Source organism: Sarcophilus harrisii, chromosome 3 (assembly GCF_902635505.1).
Source record: "Sarcophilus harrisii chromosome 3, mSarHar1.11, whole genome shotgun sequence".
Lineage (NCBI taxonomy): Eukaryota > Metazoa > Chordata > Mammalia > Dasyuromorphia > Dasyuridae > Sarcophilus > Sarcophilus harrisii.
This window is the reverse complement of record NC_045428.1, coordinates 358,006,635-358,027,952: the sequence shown is the minus strand read 5'-3', so window position 1 is coordinate 358,027,952 and position 21,318 is coordinate 358,006,635. Positions and strand designations below refer to the sequence as shown.

General features: G+C 34.4%; 1 protein-coding gene across 1 annotated transcript; it reads left to right on the top strand.

Annotated features, from left to right (window-relative positions):
- Positions 1-20,140, top strand: MPZL3 (myelin protein zero like 3). The gene is made up of 6 exons (XM_003764178.4): positions 1-86; positions 8,237-8,403; positions 11,596-11,806; positions 13,367-13,532; positions 15,781-15,844; positions 18,064-20,140. The coding sequence occupies exons 1-6, from the start codon at positions 14-16 to the stop codon at positions 18,088-18,090; spliced, it is 708 nt and encodes a 235-aa protein (XP_003764226.1). The 5' UTR covers positions 1-13; the 3' UTR covers positions 18,091-20,140.
- Positions 20,141-21,318: the final 1,178 nt, after the last annotated feature.

Sequence of the window (21,318 nt, the reverse complement as noted above, 5' to 3'; positions counted from 1 at the left end):
CGGTGGTGCCGGGATGCGGCCGAGCGGCTCGGCTGGGGGCCGCTGCCGCGCTGTCTCCCGGGTGCTGAGTATTCTGTTCTTTCAGGGTGAGTGCGCGAACTGCTTGCACCTACTTCCGGGTGTTTTTTTTTTTTAAATAGGGGGGAGGAAGATGGTCGCTCTTCCGCTTCCGGGTGGGGGGTCCCCAGAGGAGGGAGGTCCGCTTTTGGCTCTGGGTGATGGGGAAGCTTGGAGTTGAGCGCCTCACTTGTACCGGATTCGGGACTTGGCGGGCTTGAATCGTCTCACCCAGTGAGAAAGAAACAGATTCAACCAGGAGTTTCTTGCGACGGTTCAAAGCCCCAAGAATGTGAAAAAAAGAAATCCTAAACTGTTTCTGAGTCTAGAGAGCAGAAATGTCAGAAAGTCTTAACAAATGTCATGGAGGTTCAAAGCCAAATTGAAATAAGGGCAGCTTTGAAAGCTTCTCTCTTCTCTAGTCTGAAACTTTAGATAATGTACCATAAATATAATATAATATAATATAATATATAAAACTTTAATATATATAATGTAATATAATATAATGTATAAAACTTTAATATATATAATGTAATATAATATAATATAATATAATATATAAAACTTTAATATATATAATATAATATATATAAAACTTTAATATATATAATATATATATATAACTTTATATATATATATATATATATATTAAACTTATAATATATATATATATATAATTTATAACTATATAATATATATTAAACTTTAATATATAATATATAAAACTTTAATATATATAATATATATATAACTTTTATATAATATATATGTATATATTAAACTTTAATATATATAATATATATATATAACTTTTATATAATATATATTATATATTAAACTTTAATATATATAATATATATAAAACTTTAATATATATAATATATATATAACTTTTATATAATATATATGTATATATTAAACTTTAATATATATAATATATATAAAACTTTAATATATATAATATATATATAACTTTTATATAATATATATTATATATTAAACTTTAATATATATAATATATATATAACTTTTATATAATATATGTATATATTAAACTTTAATATATATAATATATATAAAACTTTAATATATATAATATATATATAACTTTTATATAATATATGTATATATTAAACTTTAATATATATAATATATATAAAACTTTAATATATATATATATATAAACTTTTATATAATATATGTATATATTAAACTTTAATATATATAATATATATAAAACTTTAATATATATAATATATATATAACTTTTATATAATATATGTATATATTAAACTTTAATATATATAATATATATAAAACTTTAATATATATATATTATATATATAACTTATATAATATTATATATATGTATATATATAAAACTTTAATACAAAATAATGTAATGGGTACATTATTTAGAAATAGACGCCTCTTAACATTTTGTGGCACATTAGCCTTGATATTTAAAAGACTGAAAATAGGCGTCCTATATTCCAAATTCCTTTCTTCCTTTCCTCCTTTCTTTCCTTCTTCCTCCCTCCTTCCCTTTCTTCCTTTTCCCTCCTAAAAAGAAATGGCAGGGACAGTATTCTAAAACAAAATTATTTGACTTTAGTTTTTATTTGTTGAAGAAAGTTAATATGAAATATGCTCTTGAGTAAAGAGAATATGCTATTGTCTGCCCCCAATTCTTAAATTTAGAGCAGTTTAAATTGAGTTGAAAAGTATGTAAATTTTGTTTTTTAACCCCAGGAATAAATGAAATCCCCAACTGTCATTCCTCTCTTCATCTCTTTAACTCCCCCCGCCCCCCTTGTATTTAATTCCTGGAAGGATAGTTTGCTATTCTCTGACTATCCAAATTGTAGTATGAGTTTTCTATCCAAATTGAAGTATGAGTTTTCTATCCAAATTGTAGTCTGAGTTTTCTATCCAAATTGTAGTATGACTTTTTTGTTCTGTTAATAATCAGAAGTGGATACCACTTTCCTGTAAGCTAAATAGCAGGAAAATTCTTTTCGTCAAGGAAACTTCTGAAAGGGAACCCTTAAAGCCCAAATCTTGGTTTCTTGGGTCTCAGAAGTTTAAGGTGGAGGAGTTTTTAATGTGGTGACTAATACCCATGCTTCTCATATACTCCCTGACCCCTCCCAGGTAAGTGGCTATGTCATAATGGGTGTCCAGTTTTTCAACTAAGCTCTTTTGCAATACTGTATTTAATTCCAAACTCCAAGGAAATGCTGTCCCCACTTCCATGCAGAAAATGTTCAGATTTAAATTTAGCAAGTGTTAATTAGTTGTATAGTATATATAGGTTTGTCAGTGTTCAGTTATGTTCACATGTCAATATAAAGAAAGGAAATGAAACTTATCAAATAAATTATAGTTAATTTCAAACTAATCTTTAAAGTTACTTCAAGTACTTAAGAATTACTTTTGATTTTTTTTTTTTTTTTTTTTTTCTGAGGCAATTGGAGTTAAGTGACTTGCCCAGGGCCTCACTACCAGGTGGTCTTAAGTGTCTAAGGTCAGATTTGAACTTAAGTTTCCTGACTTCAGGGCTGGCATTCTATCCATTGCACCACCTAGCTGCCTCCAGAATTTCTTTAACTTCGATTGATGTATTCAAATTTGAAAATTATATGCTGAATTGTAGATCACCAGAGGGGATTATAGAAAGATGCAGTGGGTTTAAGTAGGCTACTGCTTTAAAAGAGGTATAATAATATCAGAATTAGTGATTAATAGACAACCTGCATGCTTCATTAGGACTTCAAACTTCCTCCATTCCCTCATTTCCTATCTTCTTGCATCATATTTTACTGAAAAAAATTGAGACCATTCATTGAAAGCTTCTTCACCCTTCTTATCTCATATTTCCTAGAATGTAGTGACCTCCTTTCCCTATATCCTACACCCTTGTCTCACCTGAGGAAGTGACCCTTCTTACTAAGGCAAACCACTGCATGCCGGAGTGATTCCTTTCCTTCTAATCTTCTCCAGCATATTGTCCTGTCAATCATCCTTACATTCTTATTTAATTTGAATCTTCTCTTTCTTTTCCATCATGCCCTAGAAATCTCACTGGGAAAACCATATCTTTCTGCAAGATTATATCAGCTCTGGTACTCCACCTCCTTGTCACTCTCTGTCCCTGAAGAGTGGAACTATGAACTCCTCAAATCTCCATTTAAGTAGGGAGCCCAGGTTAAATGGCCTTAATTCTCACTTGGCTGTTCTACGGGATTTCTCTGACTTTTCTTGTATATTATCTTCCCCTTTTAGATTGTAAGCTCTTTGAAGGACAGGGACTTTTTATTTCTTTCCCATATTTCTTCCCCATCACTTAGCACAGTGAGTGCTAACAGTGGGTATTTAATAAATGTTTATTGACTCACTGACAATCTGTCCCTTTCCATTACTGTTTCTCTGCTGCCTATAAACATGCCTATGACTCCCCCAGTTTTTGAAGATCTTCATTTGATCCTTCCATTCTACTGTCATCCCCTGGCTTTCCTTTCTTTGCTTAACTTGAAGAGGTTCTCCCTAATAGAGAGTTCTACTTAATTTCCTCTTGTTTTCTTTGTAATCCTCTGCAGTCTGGCTTCTGATGTCATTATTCCATGGAAAATTCTCACCTCAAAATTTCCAGTGAGCTCTTCCTTGTCAAATCCAATAGCCTTTTTTCAGTCCTCATCTTTTTTTATTTTCCATTTCTCTGCAACCTTTTATACCATCCTCTTCACATTGATACTTTCTTGTAACTTTCCTAGCTTCCTTCAAGTGTGGACTAAAATCCCACTTTCAACTAGAAGCCTTTCCCAGTTCTCAGTCAATCTAGGACTTTTCCTCTGTTGATTATTTCCAATTTATCCTGTACATTGTTTATATGTCTCCATTAAAACTTTGAGCTTCTTCAGGACAGGATCATCCTTTACTTTTCTTTGTGAGTCCTGCACTTAGCATAGTTCTGGGAACATAGCAGCCATTTGAGAAATGATTGACTGATGATTAGAAATCTGTTTTATTGGACTCCTGAGGAGGATTTATGAAGGTACAAGGGATGGGGAGGATGTAAACAAGTGGATGGGTTGTTAGGGAGAGCTGTTACTAGACTAGTGTGAGCCATAGGAACAACAGATCCATTTCAAATAATGTTGTGATAATTGACTTCTAGAGTTTTTGGCCTTTTTTCTTTTAAATGTCCTAAGTGGTAGACTTTTGGTACAATGCTTCTCTTTATTTGTTTTTCCTTTTCACCCTTTGAAAACAGGTCTGGTTCAGTTATAGCCCAATTGACTTTTCTCTAACATAAGAATATTGCCCTATTATTATCAGTTTTTTAATAAAATATTTTTATCTTTCGTTTTTATATTATTTATATTTCCTACTATGTTTTTCTCTTTTCTCCATGCCAGAGAAGCATCCCTTATAAAGTATGAAAAAGGAAGAAGTTAAGGAAAAAAAACTCAGAATATTAAACAACATTTTATCAAATAAATCTGATGTTATATACAGTAGGTTACCTAGTCCCAACTTCCACAATAGATTGGAGGAAGATGTCTTCTTATATCTATTTTTTGGAATCAAATTTGCTCAATATGCCAGAGGATTCAATTTAAATTGTTTTTGTTGCTCCTCTTTTGTTTTGTATTGTTGGAGTTATTGGGTATATTTTCTTGGTTCTGCTTGTTTTTTTTATTAATTTTCATAAGTCTTTTGATGCTTTGTATTTGTCATGTTCATTATTTCTTCTAGTACAGTAATTCCATTATATTCATGTGCCAAAATTTGCTTATTCATCTTCCCAGTTAATAGATACCTATTTTTTCCTCTTCTTTGCTACTACAAACAGTGCTGCTAAAAGTATTTTGGTATATATAGAACCTTTCTTTCTGTCATTCCTCCTTTGGGTATAAGCCTAGCAATGGAATCACTAATTTGAAGGATATGACCCTTTTAGTAATTGTATAATTCCAGGTTGCTTTTTAGAATAATTGTACCCATTCGTAAATATGCATTGTCTTTTAACTACTCCTCTACTATTGACTGTTCTCATCTTTTTCAGATTGCTGAGTATATGGTGAAATTTCAGCGCTATTTTGATAATTTTATCTTTTATTTTTTTAATAATATTTTTCCCAATTACATGTAAAGATAATTTTTAGCATTAATTCAAAAATTATTTTTGAGTTCCAAATTTTTTTTCCTCCCTCCCTCAGTTTCATCCTCCCCTGAGATGGTAATCAGTTTATTGTAGGTTACAAATATGCAGTCATGCAAATTACTTCCATATTAATGATATGAAAGAAGATACAGACCAAAAGGAAAAAAAAAAGTGAAAAATAGTGTGTTTCAATCTGCCTTCAGATGCCATTTTTTTTCATTTTTGGATGTGTATAGTATTTTTCACCATGAATTCTTTGGAATTGTGTTAGATCATTATATTTTTGAGTCATTCACAGCTGTTCATTGTACAGTATTTATTACTGTGTAGTGTTCTCCTGTTTCTGCTTATTTCACTTTGGATCAATTTTGTCTTTCCAGATTTTTTTTTAAATCTATCTACTTGTCATTTCTTGTAGCACAATGGTATTCTGTTACAATCATATACCACAATTTATTGCCTTTTAAGGCAATAGAGGCAAAATAAATTGTCTACACTTGGTAACTTCATGTCCTTTCTTTTCACCCTCTTTTATATCCTCATATTTCCAACCTTATCATTCAACTGAAACTGCCCTCTGCAAACTGACCAGTGGCTTTTTTTCAGGCTTCATCCTTCTTGACCACTCTGTAGCATTTGACTTTGTTGATATCTTTTTTCCTCCTTGATTTTCTTACCTCTCTGGGTTTTCATGACACTTGTTCCTTAGTTCTTCTGTTGCTTTAGGATCATTATTTCTTAGTCTCATTTGCTAGATCATCATTCTGGTTATGCTCAGTAACAGTGGGTGTACTCCTTAGACTCTACCCTGGACTGGCTTCTTCCTCTACTCTTTCCCTTGGTGATCTAATTTGCGTCCATGTGTTGAATTATCATCTCTGTACAGATGACTCCTAGATCTATATAATTGACTTGAATTTCCTCTCTGAGTTCCAGCCTTATATTATGAACTGCTTCTTGGATATTTCAAATTGGATATCCTGTAGTCATCTCAAACTCAGATATTGCAAACTTCTGAACTTTACTGTAACAACTACTGTTGAGGGCACCATCCCCCTTCTAGCTGACTCTTCACTCTTCCTCACCTCATATAGACAATGAACTTATCATTTCTGTTTCCATAACATATTTCCTATATGTCTCTTCTCTACTCATTTATATGTCTCCCTATTTCAGGATCTTCTCATCTCTCATCTGGATATTGCCACATCCTTCTGCTTAAACCAAACCTCTCCTTACTCTAATTGGTTCTCTCCTAGCTGTCAAAGTGATTTTCCTAAAATCCAAGTCTGATTATGCTATGCCACTCTCAACCCCTGATAAAGGAAACTTCAGTAGTTTCCTATCATCTCTAGGATTAAATATAAAGCTTTAAAAACTCTTCCTAGCTTTCTAGCCTTATGTAGTACACCTTTCTACATAGTCTACTATGTAGCCTTGCTGATTATTTGCTGTTCTTCTATCTCCCATGATACTCTATCTCCCATTTCTGTGCTTATACTCTAGCTTTCCCTGGAATGTTTGTCCTCCATGTTTTTGTTTCTTCTAATCCCTGGCTTCCTCTAAGATTCAACTCAAGTGCCATTTCTATATGAGGTTTTTCTTGACTACATCAGCTTCTGGTGTTGTCCCTGCTAAGGACTATATTATAAACATACCACACACACCAACATGCGTGCACACACACATACACTTTCATGTTTAGGCCAGGATCTGTTTTTGCCTTTTTCTTTATATTCCCAGTGGTTAGCGTGCTGACTGGCACATAGTATTTAATAAATGCTTTTTTATTTAAGATTAAACTAGCATTATTCTGCAGGATGAATTGGAGATTTATGTGCCTTTTATTTGCTTTTTTTCTCCTCTCCATGATACCATACAAAGTGGGGTGAAGCTATAAATGCAACAGTATTGTACTTAGCATTAGTCAATTTTTTGTTAGTTGAGACTCTAGACTTGGCACCTTTCTTTAAAAAGGACAAATGGAGTTGTCTGGAGAAAAACATACGAATGTCAAATTTGTATTTAGTGAAATTTAAATAAAAAAGAGTTAGGTTTGTGTAATTAACTCCTGAGTTCACAGCAGGATTTGAAGAGTTAACTGGGGGAGAGGAGAAAAGAATAGGAAGAAAGACATAAGGAAATAGAGATGGGGAATAGCTCAGGGCATGCCACGAGAATCAGAGAGAATAAAGAGCAGTTTATATGCTTTTATAAATAGATGGCTATCTAGTGGAAGATGAATCTTTACTAGTGGCTTCTGAAGTCAGAGATCAGAAGATGGTGCCAATTTTTTTTCAGAGAGGGAGGAATGAAATATTTTAATATTAGGTGAGCTTGGAAGAAGTGAGCCTGTAGATGATTTAAAAAGATATAGCCTATTTTTGAGTTCTTTGAACTCACATCTGCCTAACTTCAGGGCTAGTGCTCTATCCACTGTGGCACCTAGCTGCCCCTATAAGTTCTTTCTTAAGGCAGTGGTGGCAATGGTGATAGCTGGAGTTTTCATAAGAAAATATAATGGTATTATATTTGAATGAAAATCCTTTCTTCAGTAAAAGCTGACATACTCATAACATGCTCTTTTGAATCAGGACTGTGAATCTGTTCGTCTCTGTTCAATTTGGCTGCAAGTCTTATGTTCTAGTTAGTAGCCAGGTTTTACACATTGTTTACACTTGTAGTGGTGATAAAGTATACCTATTGGTTACAGTAGCACCCTGCCTCCCATTCCACTGTTATTCCCAGTTAAGAGCCTTAATAGTCAGGTCGTAGATTTTGAACAGGCTGCGGAGCTCTTCTAGTCAAACCTTTTTATTTTACAGATAAGGAGACTGAGGTACAGATAGGTCAAGTAATTGGCACAGGGTTATAAGATCATAAGCAGAACGAAGTTACATTTCCCCTCCCCCCCCTTTATTGAATTCATAATAGGAACTTTTGCTTACATCTGTCTTACATCTCTTCCCAAGTAAATAATACATTTATAAATATTTTGGCTTTTTTTAGGTGTTTACACAGTCCTTTCATTGGAGATTAAAGCAGATGCCCATGTTCGAGGTTATATTGGAGAAAGTATCAAGCTGAAATGCACCTTCAGATCATCTTCTCCTGTCTCTGACAAGCTCACAATAGATTGGACTTATCGACCTCCTACCAGCAGTCGCACAGAGACAGTAAGTTGTTTTGGGACTTTCCAACAAACAGGACCGACAAACTTCAAATTTTCTCCTTTTGGAATGAGCATATCAGTAAGAATATAGCCAGCTAATTTATTTCAGAGGATAAGATACCTTTTGTTATGCCATTTGCCTTATTTTCCATTTTGAATTTTAGGAATCTTGTATTTTCCATTTTGAACTTTAGGAATCTTGTAATAAGTTATTAGAGAGTCATAGGAAATGTATTTCCCTTCTCTTGTTTTTATTTCCTGATTTCATAACTTCACTTTCAGATTTAATAGACTTACATTCTCATGACTGTTGGATATAAACATAAACTAATTTTTAGAGAATTCATTCTGGTGCTCCAACTAAAGATATTTTATTCTCTGTCTGTGAAAGCTATCCCCTTTCTGTTACCTTTAGTTATCTCATGTGGGCAGATGGATTTGTATAACTCCATTAAGTATGTTCTCTGCTCCTTGCCCCGTGGGCTGGAGCACCTTTTCACAGTGTGTACAGCATCCACACTGATTTACACATCTTTCTTTGAAGAGAATGATAGCATAAGTATAGTTTAGTTTGGTAGGTGCTGTTGGTGGCAGATGGTCTTGTAATTTGGATTGTTTAATGAACTCTAGTCATGTGTATATGATTTAGATATGTTTGAATCCCATTGTAAATGTCCAATTGAAGATGGTAATGCCATAAGACTTTCTTTTTGTGCTTTTATTGATATCCTTGGCCTATGACAGGCAGGAATATTAAATTTGCAGGTGTATGTAAAATAGTTCTTTAAACAAAGTCCCAGATTTGCTCATCATTTTTTTTTTTTTTTTTTTTTTTTAACTGTCAGGGCTTATTTAAAACAATAAGCTCTAAGAGTTACTCTGGGCCATGTTTAACATATATTGAACTACTTGCCATCTAGGGGAGGGTGTGGGGGAAGGAGGGAAAATTGGAATACAAGATTTTGCAAGGGTTAATGTTGAAGAATTGTCCATGCATATGTTTTGAAAAATAAAAAGCTTTAATAAAAAAATTTTTTTAAAAAGAGTTACTTCAGGACTCATGCCTGCCTGCCACATGGGGTACAAGTGGGGAGGAAAATATTGGTGCAGTGAAGAAGTTAGGTAACATTTGTGGTCTCTTTTTTTCTTCAAACTTCAAATAATTCAGAATAGATAGCATTTTTCATCATAAGTCCCTTTGGAATTGTCTTAGATTATTGTATTGCTGAGAATAGCTAACTCATTTACAATTGATCATCATACAAAAAATATTATTTTTATTGTGTAAAATATTCTCCTGCTTCTGCTTATTTTGTATTGCATCAAATTCTGTAAGTCTGTAAGTTTTCAGGTTTTTCTTTGGTGAGGTAATTGGGGTTTTGCCTGTAATCACACAGTTAGTAAGTGTTAAGTGTCTGAATTTGAATTCAGGTCCTCCTAACTTCAGGGCCAATGCTCTATCCAGTGTCTCATGTAGCTGCCCTTTCCAGGTTTTTCTGAAAGTATACTGCTGGTCATTTCTTATAACACAATAGTATTCCATCATAATTGTGTACCATAGTTTTATTCAGCTGTTTCCCAATTGATAGGAATGTCCTCAGTTTCTAGTTCTTTGCTACCACGACAAGAGCTGCTATAAATATTTTTTGTACATCTAGGTCTTTATATTTTCTCTTTGATCTCTTGGGGGAAGAAATCTAGGAGAAGTAATGGTGGATCAAAGGGTATGCACAGTTTTATAGCTCTTTGGGCATAGTTCCAAATTGTTTTTCAGAATGGTTGGATCAGTTCACAGCTCCAGGAAAAGTCCTTTCATGTTCCAATTTTTCCACATCCCCCCCAACATTTGCCATTTTCCTTTTCTGTTATTTCAGCCATTCTGATAGGCATAAGGTAGTACTCAGAGTTGTTTTAATTTGTACTTTTCTAATCAGTAGGAGTTTAAAGCGTTTTTTTTTCATATGACTACAAGTGGTTTTAATTTTTTCTTCTGCAAATTTTGTTTCCTTTGACCATGTATTGATTGTGGAATAGCTTATATTTTTTACAAATTTGATGCAGTTCTCTATATATTTGAGAAAGAATCAGAATATTTTGCTATAAATTCCACCTTCACCCCCCAGTTTCTTACTTTTTTCCCCCCAGTCTTGTCTGCATTGGTTTTGTTTGTGCAAAACTTTTCAAATTTGATATAATCAAAATTGTTCATTTTATATCCTGGAATGCTCTCTCTTTCTCTCTTGTTTGGTCATAAATTCTGGTCAGAAAACCTTAAACAAAAATAACAAATCTTATGTAGTACTATTTTTCAAAGAGAGTTTATTAAAGTTGGAATTAATGGGCTTTCATAATTTGAAAAAGAGGAGGTAGCTACATCAGATGAGTGAGACTAAAGCAGTAATGTTTTGTTAGTCAGGATTAAGTCAGACTGATTATTGAGCAAATTATGGAGTTCTGTCTGTTACCTCACTCAGAGGTTATATAAACTTCAAGGTCTCAGTGTGCTGGGTGAAACATAAGAGTAGGCTATGCTGAAAATCTTCTAGAGGTTGGTTATAGCAAGAATCTCTGGTTTCCATGTGTACTGTTTGACCAAGCATTGTTACCTAGGAAGTTGATTTCTTTTAAATAATTGTGATTTTTGAGTGGGAAGGCAAGTTGCTGTCAGATAAATAAACGAAAAATAAATGTGTACCTTCAGTTATTGCATGAGTAATAGTTGCCCAACCCAACATAAGGAGGTGCATTAGGGTGATCTTCCCATTTACTACTTGAGAAACAATAAGAGTTTGGTTAAGGAAGCATTTCATTTATTGAACATCATTTGTATGCCTGACTGGGCATTTACATTAATATTCAAGTCAGAAAACTAGGAAGTTACATATTATTATACCTACCAACTAATTTAATTAACTCTGACAGGAGAGAAATGAAGATTTAAAAAACTTTCAGGGAAGTTTATTGAGGAAGAATGATTTAGAATTCTTAAATGCTTTCCCTGATTCTTTTTTTGACTTGGTGTGGTCACTTTTCTTGATTCTTTTTCCTCATCTATAAGATAATGTTTACATTTAGAGCATTTAGAAATCCTCGTATGAAGGTGGGGGAAAACCTGCAACTATAGTATTTTTTAAAATTTTAATTCGCTTAGCACTTTGTAATTGACTTTTTTTCTTCATCTTTTTTTCTTTCTTAGATTTTTCATTATCAATCTTTCCAGTACCCAACCACAGCTGGCACGTTCCGTGATCGAATTTCTTGGGTTGGAGATGTTTACCGAGGCGATGCATCTATTAGCATAAGCAACCCAACCATGAGAGATAATGGAACATTCAGCTGTACTGTGAAGAATCCTCCAGATGTTCACCACAATATTCCTATGACAGAGCTGATAGTCACTGAAAGGGGTAAGAGAGTTGCAAATAACTCCCCATTCCCACTTCCACTGAAGTGATACCTGCTTTTCCAGACCAAGGTAGTTACAAGCCTATCTTGTAAGTCCATCAAGTGATTGGGTAATTTTGGATCCAATTGATTTCCTTTGTTAAAGATCAGTTTGCTGGAATGAATTTTGCATTTTTAGTTTATAAGCAGAATCACCTTTTCAATTCTTTTAACAACTTTATTTGTTTGACTGGAATTATGATTTTCTTGGGAAGCTAGGATAGAGTGCCAAGTCTAGAGTGCCAGACTCTTGACTTCAAGTCAGGCCTTACACATTTCCTAGTTGTGTGAGCCTTGAGCAAATCACTTAGCCTCAATTTCCTCTTTTATAAAATGAGGTGGAGAAGGAAATGCCAAACCACTCTAGTATCTCTGCCAAGAAAAGCCCAAATGGGGTCATGAAGAATAAGATACAACTAAAAAATGCTTGAACAACAAGACTACAATGAATGATTTCATCTGTGTGGAAGCTCTCTGGAGTAACTCCTATTAATGCAGATCTACACCTACTGTGCAAGTTATAGTATTCGACACTGACCTAGGGCTCTTTGTAGAGATTAAATGATTTCTGTCCTGTATAGTCGGAATTGGAATTCAAATCCTCCTGGGATCTAGGCCAATTCTATCCATTCTGTCCTCCTATCTTACCCTCTTTTTACCTTAAAATAAACCTTAGTCTTTAGGAAAATACTGGCTTACTGTTGGTGATAAAGGCAGCTTCCCCACTTTTCTTCCAACTTGTTTTCATATCTTATCATAAATGAAAGGGGTTGTTGATTTCTCTAGTGCTAGAGTGAATTTGAACCAGGTACAGGATTTCAGTGTGTGTCCCCTTAAAGGAAAGGAGCTTAAAGAACATTCTTTGAGTGAATAAACCATATTTAGTAGTGCTTGCTGTGTAATGGCATTTTGCTAGGTGCTAGGTCTCCATCAGTTGGAGACACTCCTAGCTAGGAGACACAATTCCTACCCTTGTGAATCTCCCATTTTAAAAGTTCAAGAAAACTTGGAAAACTGAGGACAAGCAAGTTAATATTAATAACTGACCCTTATTTTAAAATGTATAATTTCCTTTTGCATACATTATCATCATCATATAGCAGCCCTGTGACAATAGGTGTAAAGAACATTCACATTTTACAGAGGTCCAGAAAGAGTTAATTAACCAAAATTTACCTTATTTTAGTGTGTATTTTATTAATAGATACATAAAGGCACATAAGTAAGGATTTTCCCCCCTTAAAAGCATTTTTCATTATCTTCCTAAATAGGTCAAGCCAATGGGAATAACGTTCCGATTCTTTCTTAAAGACTCAATCAAGGGCAGCTAGAAAGTGCAAAGCATAGAGCACTAGCCCTGGGCTCAGGAGGCCATGATTTCAAATCCAATCTCAGACACTTAACACTCACTAGCTGTGTGACCTTGAACAAGTCACCTAACCCCAATAGCCTACTCCCCTCCCCCCCCCAAAGTCCCAATCAATGATGGTCCTTTTACTTTGTTCTCCTTCCCTTTTGCCTAGGTTTTGCCATCCAACTCTCCTCTGCTGCACTGCTCTCCATTCTTGTCTTCATTCCTTCAGCTGTGGTGGTCATTCTGCTCTTGGTGAGAATGGGGAGGAAGTCTGCAGGGCTAAAGAAGAAGAGCAAGCCTGGCTACAAAAAGTCATCTATTGAAGTTTCAGATGAGTAAGTTTGACTAGAGTTTTGACTCATTTTCATTTATTAGTCTTGCTTGGTGGGAAACATGCAGTGACACAAACCTCTAAAAGTGTCTTTTTTCTCCCAGACCTGGTTCACTTATGCTAATAAACCTTCATTTTTAAAGTTTCCTTTTATTCTGCTGCTGAGGACAGTTGTGAAAAAGCCTTTCATAAATATGGTTAAAAATGAAATTTATGTATCCTGGTTTGATTTTGTTTCTTAGAAAGCAGAATTTGGGATGATTAGAGTGTTTTCTGAAGTGAAGGTCTGACCATAACACCGTCCCTTCTCTGTACATTAAACTTCATTGTCTTCCTATCACCTCCAGATTCAAATATGAAATGCCTGGTTTGACACTCACAGCCCTTCATAATCTTGATCCTACCTAGTTTTCCAGGTTTCTTACATGTGACTCCCCAACACATAATCTTCAATCCACTGACACTGACCATCATATTATTTCACAAACAAGACACTCTATCTCTTGATTCTGGGCATTCTCTCTGGCTGTCCCTCTTGCTGGGAATGCTCTTCCTCTTCCACTCTGCTAACTGCCTTCCCTGCTAACTTCCTTTAAGTCAATTAAAATCACATCTTTTACAGGAACCCTTACCAATTCTTCTTTTTTAAAAAATTGGCATAATTTTATGATGTCACTTGATCCTTGCCACATCTAGTAACTCCTAATTATCTTTTTGCTTTTTTTATTTTAAAGATTTTTATTTTCAAAATATGCATGGATAATTTTTCAACATTAACCCTTGCTAAACCTTGTTTCCAATCCCCCCCTTTTCCCTACCCTCTCCCCTAGATGGCAAGTAATTCAATATATTAAACATGGCAAAAATGTATGGTAAATCTAATATATGCATACATTATCTTGCTGCATAAGAAAAATCAAAAAGGAAAAAAATGAGAAAGAAAATAAAATGCAAGCAAACAACAAACACTCCGTTCCCATAGTTCTCTCTCTGGGTGTGGATGGCTCTCTTCATCACAAGATCATCTCGTTGTTGAAAAGAACCACAACCATCAGAATTGATCATTGTATAATCTTATTGCTGGGTACAGTGATCTTCTGGTTCTGTTCATTTCACTCCACATCAGTTCATGTAAATCTCTAAGCCTCTCTGAAAGCATCCTGCTGATTGTTTCTTATAGAATAATAATATTCTATAACATTCATCATCCATTCAGTTTCCAGTTTCTTGCCACTACAAAAAAGGGCTGCCACATTTTTGCACATGTGGGTCCCTTTCCCTCCATTATGATCTCTTTGGGATATAAGCCCAATAGAAACACTGCTGGATCAAACAGTATGCACAGTATGATAGACCTTTGGACATGATTCCAAATTGCTCTCCAGAATGGTTGGATCAGTTTATAACTCCACCAATAATGTATTAGTGTCCTAGTTTTCCTACATCCCCTCCAACATTTGTCATTATCTTTTCCAGTCATTTTAGCCAATCTAAGACGTGTATAGTGTACCAATTCCTCTTAATTGTGGTGCCTAATTTGTGTTTGCCTACTAAAATGTCCCCTTGTGCTTCTAGGGAGCATTCTCTGTGATTTTTATTTCCTATTTATCCTGTATATAGCCTGCTTTGCATATGTTTATTTGCATGCTCTTTACCTTACTTGATTGTAAGCTCCTTGAGGGTAGGCACTGTCTTTTCCCAATATTTGGCATATAGCAGATGCTTAATAAATTGATTAAAGTTTTACAAAGTTTTATAACTTTTTACAAAGTCTGAATAGAAATAGTTTTTCCCCAGCCCACTGTTTTGGTAACCAAATTTTATAAAAGACAAGCTATTGAGTATAAAATCTAAATTAGAAAGCCTGAACTATTTAAAAACATAATTATTAATTTAATAATAGGAAAATCACCTAGTTTAATTCTTTTCCTTGTGGAACTCTTGATATATTTGACACAGTTACAGAAAGAGAGTGAGAAGAAAAAACTTTTCAATTTTTGTTTCAATAGCTCCATTTTTCTTTCATTTACTTCCTTTGAGAACTCCTCTCACATCCCCTCTCTTAAGCTGCAAGTTCTTGTCAGTTCACTTCCTTACCTCCTATCTGACCTCTTCTCTCTGCTAACACTGTCAACTACCACAAAAAGTTGGACACAACTCAACAGCAACAACAGCAGATATTGTTATTATTTCATGGAGTTTACAAAGGTTAATAATGGTTAGCAATTCTGCACACTTTTTTTTTTAAATAGCACTGACCAGGGAGAAGATGAAGACTGCATGAGAAGACTTTGTACCCGTTGTGCTGAATGTCTGGTAAGCCATTTATTCCATTTAACTGTCTGTTTAACTTTTCAGTACTTTGAGGAAACACATTGTGTTGTGGTATTAGATGAAATAATGCAGGTGGGACCAGAGGGAACCATGAACTAGATGTTTGAAAAAATTGTAAACACAGGAAGCCCATATCAACCCTAAACACCTCAGTTTCTACCCCTGTTCTGTGGACATAAAATGTCCCTTGTGCTTCGAGGGAGCATTCTCTGTGATTTTTATTATTTATTCTTTTTACTCTTACAATGACCTTACATATAGCATTTTATATGTTCCTCAAAACAGTCAGGTGAAGTGGATGGTCCAGGCAGTATTCCCATTTCATAGATAAGGTTTCTCTCCAAAAGGCTAATTATATAGATGATTTAGGCCCTTGAATCCTAGTTGTCTGACTCCAAATGAGATATTCTGTCTACATCACCATGCTTTTTCTCTCTTCTGCCTTACTAGCCAGAAATGTGGAGAAGAAATTATTTCTTCTTTCTGATGGTCGCTCTGTGTTGTGTTATGATACACACTTTTGTTTAAAGCCTATTCTCTGTAGCTTCTTAGTCCCTTAAACTTGCCATATTGAGGGTGGTGGATTTTGGGGAAGGATGTGTGGTTCTCTATTGGCTTTGGGGCTGCTTCTCCTTTCTACTTATTTGATATCTTGTGGCCATTTAGGTGGCTTGAATAGAGTTTTAAAAATGTTTCAGTGGCTCTTTTTTGAAAAAAAATTGCATGACTATTGCTACCTCAATTTCCAACTAAGAGAAAGAAAATTTAAAAAAAAAAAAAAAAGCATAGTCAAGCAAAATGAACAAATCCACAGGATTTCTGTTCAAAAAGATGTATCTCTGTACTTTGTGGAGCATGAATAGACTTTTACCACATGAACTCCCTATAAGGAATTGGAAAGCTGGTGCTTTGTTTTTTAAATTCAGAACAGAAAGGCTGCTGTCATTCTAGTACTTGTGACCCATTATGGGTTTGCTTGGTTGTTTCAGTATTTTTTATACAGTCATAGCTAGCTCTCTGATATGGAGCTTTGAAGAAATCAAATTTATGCCCTCAAGTATGGTATGCACCTATTAGTGTGGGGTGTGAAGTTTTTTTCTTCTCAAATTTATAACCAGATTAGCACTTAACAGGATTTGGCTGTAGAGTCCCACCTCAATACCATTATAGTGCTCTATGTTTTAAAATTCTCAGCTGACTTGTTTTCCTTTTCCTTGTTAAATTAAGCAGAATATGTAAAATGAAGGTCAAAGATATTAAAGGGATATGATAGTGACACATTTGAATAAAATATTTTGACAATATAAAATGAATACATGTCTTGATTATGTACAGTATAAATTTGAGTTTAAATATATAGGATGTCCCAAAAGTCTTTGAAGTTTTAAGCTCTTAAGGCTTAAAAAGATATTTTAGATCTGCCAGAAGACATCAAGAAATATGTATGCCATATGAAGAAAGGTTTTCAGGATATTTTGGTAGTTCTCTGTAGCTTAATTTTGATATTCAAAAAACTTTCCTTTTTTTTTTTTTCCCCCCCCTTCTGCTATTACTGATTTGATGCTTCTGAGGTTTTACAAATTCTGGCATTCCTCAGGATATGTGACATTAAAACCCACTGTTCTCTTCCTCTGACAGAATCTTTTATGCTATTAAAATGTAAAATTTCACTGGTTGTAAATGTGAAGGTATCATCTTAGGCTTGAAAGGACATTGCATTTGGAACAGATGATCTGATCTGCCTCTTTGAATACTGCCTCTTGAGCCATTTTGGACGAATCCTAAATTCTTAGAAGCTTGGTTTTCTTCTACATAAAATAAATGGATTAGATGATTTAAGGTTACTTTTAGTTCTGAAACTCTGCTCCTATGAAGCAGGCGTCTAAATTCATTCAGTAACTAGAGCCCTTTTATAGTTCGTAGAGCTTGTGGGAAACAGAATCTTCTCTGACAGAAAGCACCTAGAAGAGGGGAGGAGGCCTTGAGACAGAAATGGAGATGGCAGGTGTCTGTTGCTAAGAGATCTAGCTCTCATTTGCCCAGTGGTAATTTCGATATATTCAAGTTGTACAAGGTATTGACTAAGCCACATTCTGGGAAAAATTTGACTTAATTTGCTGAAGTGCTATCTCTGCTTCATGGATTTTGGTCACTATGTTAGATCTCAGTACATAACATATTCATGGTTCTTCTCCATTTAGGATTCGGATGTTGAAGAAGCATATTGATGACAGGATAAAGAATTTCAGAATCATCTGGCTTCAGAACTTAAGAATCATCTGTTGATCTTCAGAAGAATCCGTTCCTTTATTTGTTGAAGTTTTGTGTGTGATTGAAGTTGGCTCGGACTACCATGTTGAAAAGCCATGTTGGATGATCCTGAGTTCAGTAGTCAAGACTGTCCAGTAACTTTATTTATTGAAGAAATTTTTTTAATATTTATAAAATGTTTAAAGACCTTAATAGAAGAGATGCATAAAAAGTAGAGCTCCTAGTTATAATAGTTTACTAAGTTATATTCTGGTTGTACTGAGCACTTATTTTCCTGACTAGGAAGATACATATTGTTTGTGTTGCATTCTACGTATTGTATGTTTTCTTCCACTTGTTTGACGGAGAATCATAAATATTTGTTATTTACTGACTGCAGATGATCTTTTCTTTCATGGGATTGTCATCTGTAACATCCTTTTGTTCTTAACTGTCAGGCAAAATTATTTGTGGTAGTGTTGTACTTGGTCAGTTTTTAGCTTGGAGCTACTAATTGAACAGTAATCAACTACTTATTTCTCTCCTTTTACTGAAGCTGTAAAATTTCATTGTGTATTATAATCTCAAAATCATTTAGACTGTATAAATTGTAATCATTCAAGATTAGTCAAATTCTGCTTTGTTTCAGTACTATATTTTTTCATGTTAAATGTATCAATTTATATTTAAGGAAAGGAGTAGTGGGGCAGTGGAATTCATTTCTTCTGGCTTGCTAGACCATAACTGGGCTGGGATTGTAATGAGTAATATCTTATTGTCATACTTCCTTGCCTATTCAGCTACTCTCTGTTTTGCTCCTTGGCTTTTAAGCCAGAGGCTGAAAAAACTCTCTGGAATTTTCCAGTATGAAATTATAGGCTATTATAGCTTCTATTTTAAATGGCAGTGTTTTCTAATCTCTCAGAGTTGATGATTTTCCAAATTCACAAAGTATGCACACTATTAATCATTTCAGATGTGAATCAAGAGTTAGAAGCATGGACGAGGACTGTACAGATCCATAATTTCCCATTCTATCTTCTGCCTTCTATGTGCTCTATGTACTCCATCTTAATTCTCTAGTGCATGACAGTTAAGCCAAATGAAATGCACATATTTTATATGCTGAAATTTTAACATTTTTCCATATATAGAAAATTAAATTTTAGATGTCATAAAACTTTTAAGAAATATGTGTGCCACATGAAGAAAAGTTGATAATATATTTCAACTATCTAGAGATTGTTTTCTTAATTTTTTGTATTCAAAAAAGCTCTTTCTGTTTTTGTTTTTTCTGCTATAACTGATTTGGTGCTTCTGGTGTTTTCCAAGTTCTGGCACTTCACAGAATATGTGACATTAAAACTCACTGTTCCCTTCTTCTTTTTAGATTTTTAGCCCAGATCAGGTTTTTTTTTTTTTTTTTTTTTTTTTTTTTTTTTTTTTTTTTTTTTTTTTTTTTCTGGTTGTTATTTTTACCAGAGAATGAGCTCAGATGCATTGTGGTATCTCCCATTGATTCATTTAACCCTCCTTGGTTAAATTGTTTTACAAATAAGAAAATATGGTTACCTAACTAAGGTTGCTGTTTATCTAAGATCACAGAAATGTTCCAGCCAAATCTGGGACTTGTACTTTGCTTTTTTCCGTGTAGTCTCATAATTTATTGGATCATATGATAATTGATTTTAAGGCTGATTCAATGAAATTCTAGGACCCAGCTATTTAAACTGGGGATTGTGAAGCCATATGGAGTCTTGTAACTGAATGTGGGGTTGCAAAATTATGATTTATTATCAGTAAAGTTTGATTTGTTTTCCTATTTTATTTTCTTACACGCCCAGGGTCATGTAAAGATTTCTCTGGCGAAAAGAGGTCATGAATGGAAAAAGTTTAAAAAGCTCTGCTATACAAAGATAATTTAAGTAATAAGCTGAACTTTTAAGTATTCCTAAATGGCAATGTAGGCATTTTCTCAGCTCCTTGAGAAGGGGAATAATACTTCAGGATGACCCAGTTAAAGCCATATCCCTTTAAATAAAAGCCCATTTTGACTGGGTCATCTTATACCTTCCTTACAGGCCTGAGGATGAATTCAGTGAGGTATGTTTGTGATTCTTGGATGAACAGTGCTGTGTGAATGCTCAATAGTATTATTTTACAATCTTAATCACGATTTGGACCCAGGCCCCTCCTTTTAGAATGACTGAACAGAAGAGTCCTTCATGGTAAGGGGTAAGTTGATAATTGAGGCTTTTCTGTCTGGTTGTGGTCACATCACTGGGTATAAAGCTGCTATCAATTTCTTCCTTTATTACTCCTGTGAGTTCTGTCCTGTAGCCTCTCTCTTCTAAGAATTGTTGAGAAGTATATACTTGCCTCCTTTAGGGATGGATAAAAGATATAGTTATTCTGTACTGTTTTTATACTACTTAAGGTTCTAATTTTAGTCTCCTTTATGCTGCTGCATGGATTCCTATCAAATCATTAGTCAGAAAGAAATGTTTTCTAGAATGGGAATTTACTACTGAGCAAGCTTTATGCATGGATTTTCGTTCTAAAATAGCCTTTGCTTCATGGTATATTACCATCTTTGTTCTCTGAATTTCTGTTACCAAGAGTCATTGAGTTTATGACTAAATGTGTGCTTTAGAGGAAAGTGCCTTAGGTTTCCTGTGTGTCTGATTGCATCAGCTAACTTGGGAAATAGCTTTTTCTTTACCAGCACTGAGAATAGGCTTTGAGAGAGTGAGTTACTTGTGTTTTGTTCTGTTTTCTATTTTTTCAAACCAAAAAACCAAAAGCCAACACCTGAATATTAGTATGGAAATTTTTGTCCTGAATGAATTCAAGCTTTATAGCTAGTCATTTGCAAATAGTGAGCCTCAAGAGGACCAGAGGGATATTTATGAGATAGATTTAGGACTGTAAGGGACCTTGGAGACTGTGGAATTCAGCCTCTTCATGTACACATAAGCTCACAGGGAGGTTAATTTACCCTGGATTTACCTTGATCACACATCTTCTAAGTGTCTGAGGTGGGATTTGAACTGAAGTCTTCTGGCTCCAAGTATAGTACTTGGTGGAGTAAAAAACATTTTCCCTTCACATCAACATTGAAGAAGAGCCATTTCATTATTTGTCTCCCCTTTGGAAAGGGGAAATTCTGTTCACAAAGCCCTTGACCATTCTTGTTGTGTCTCCCT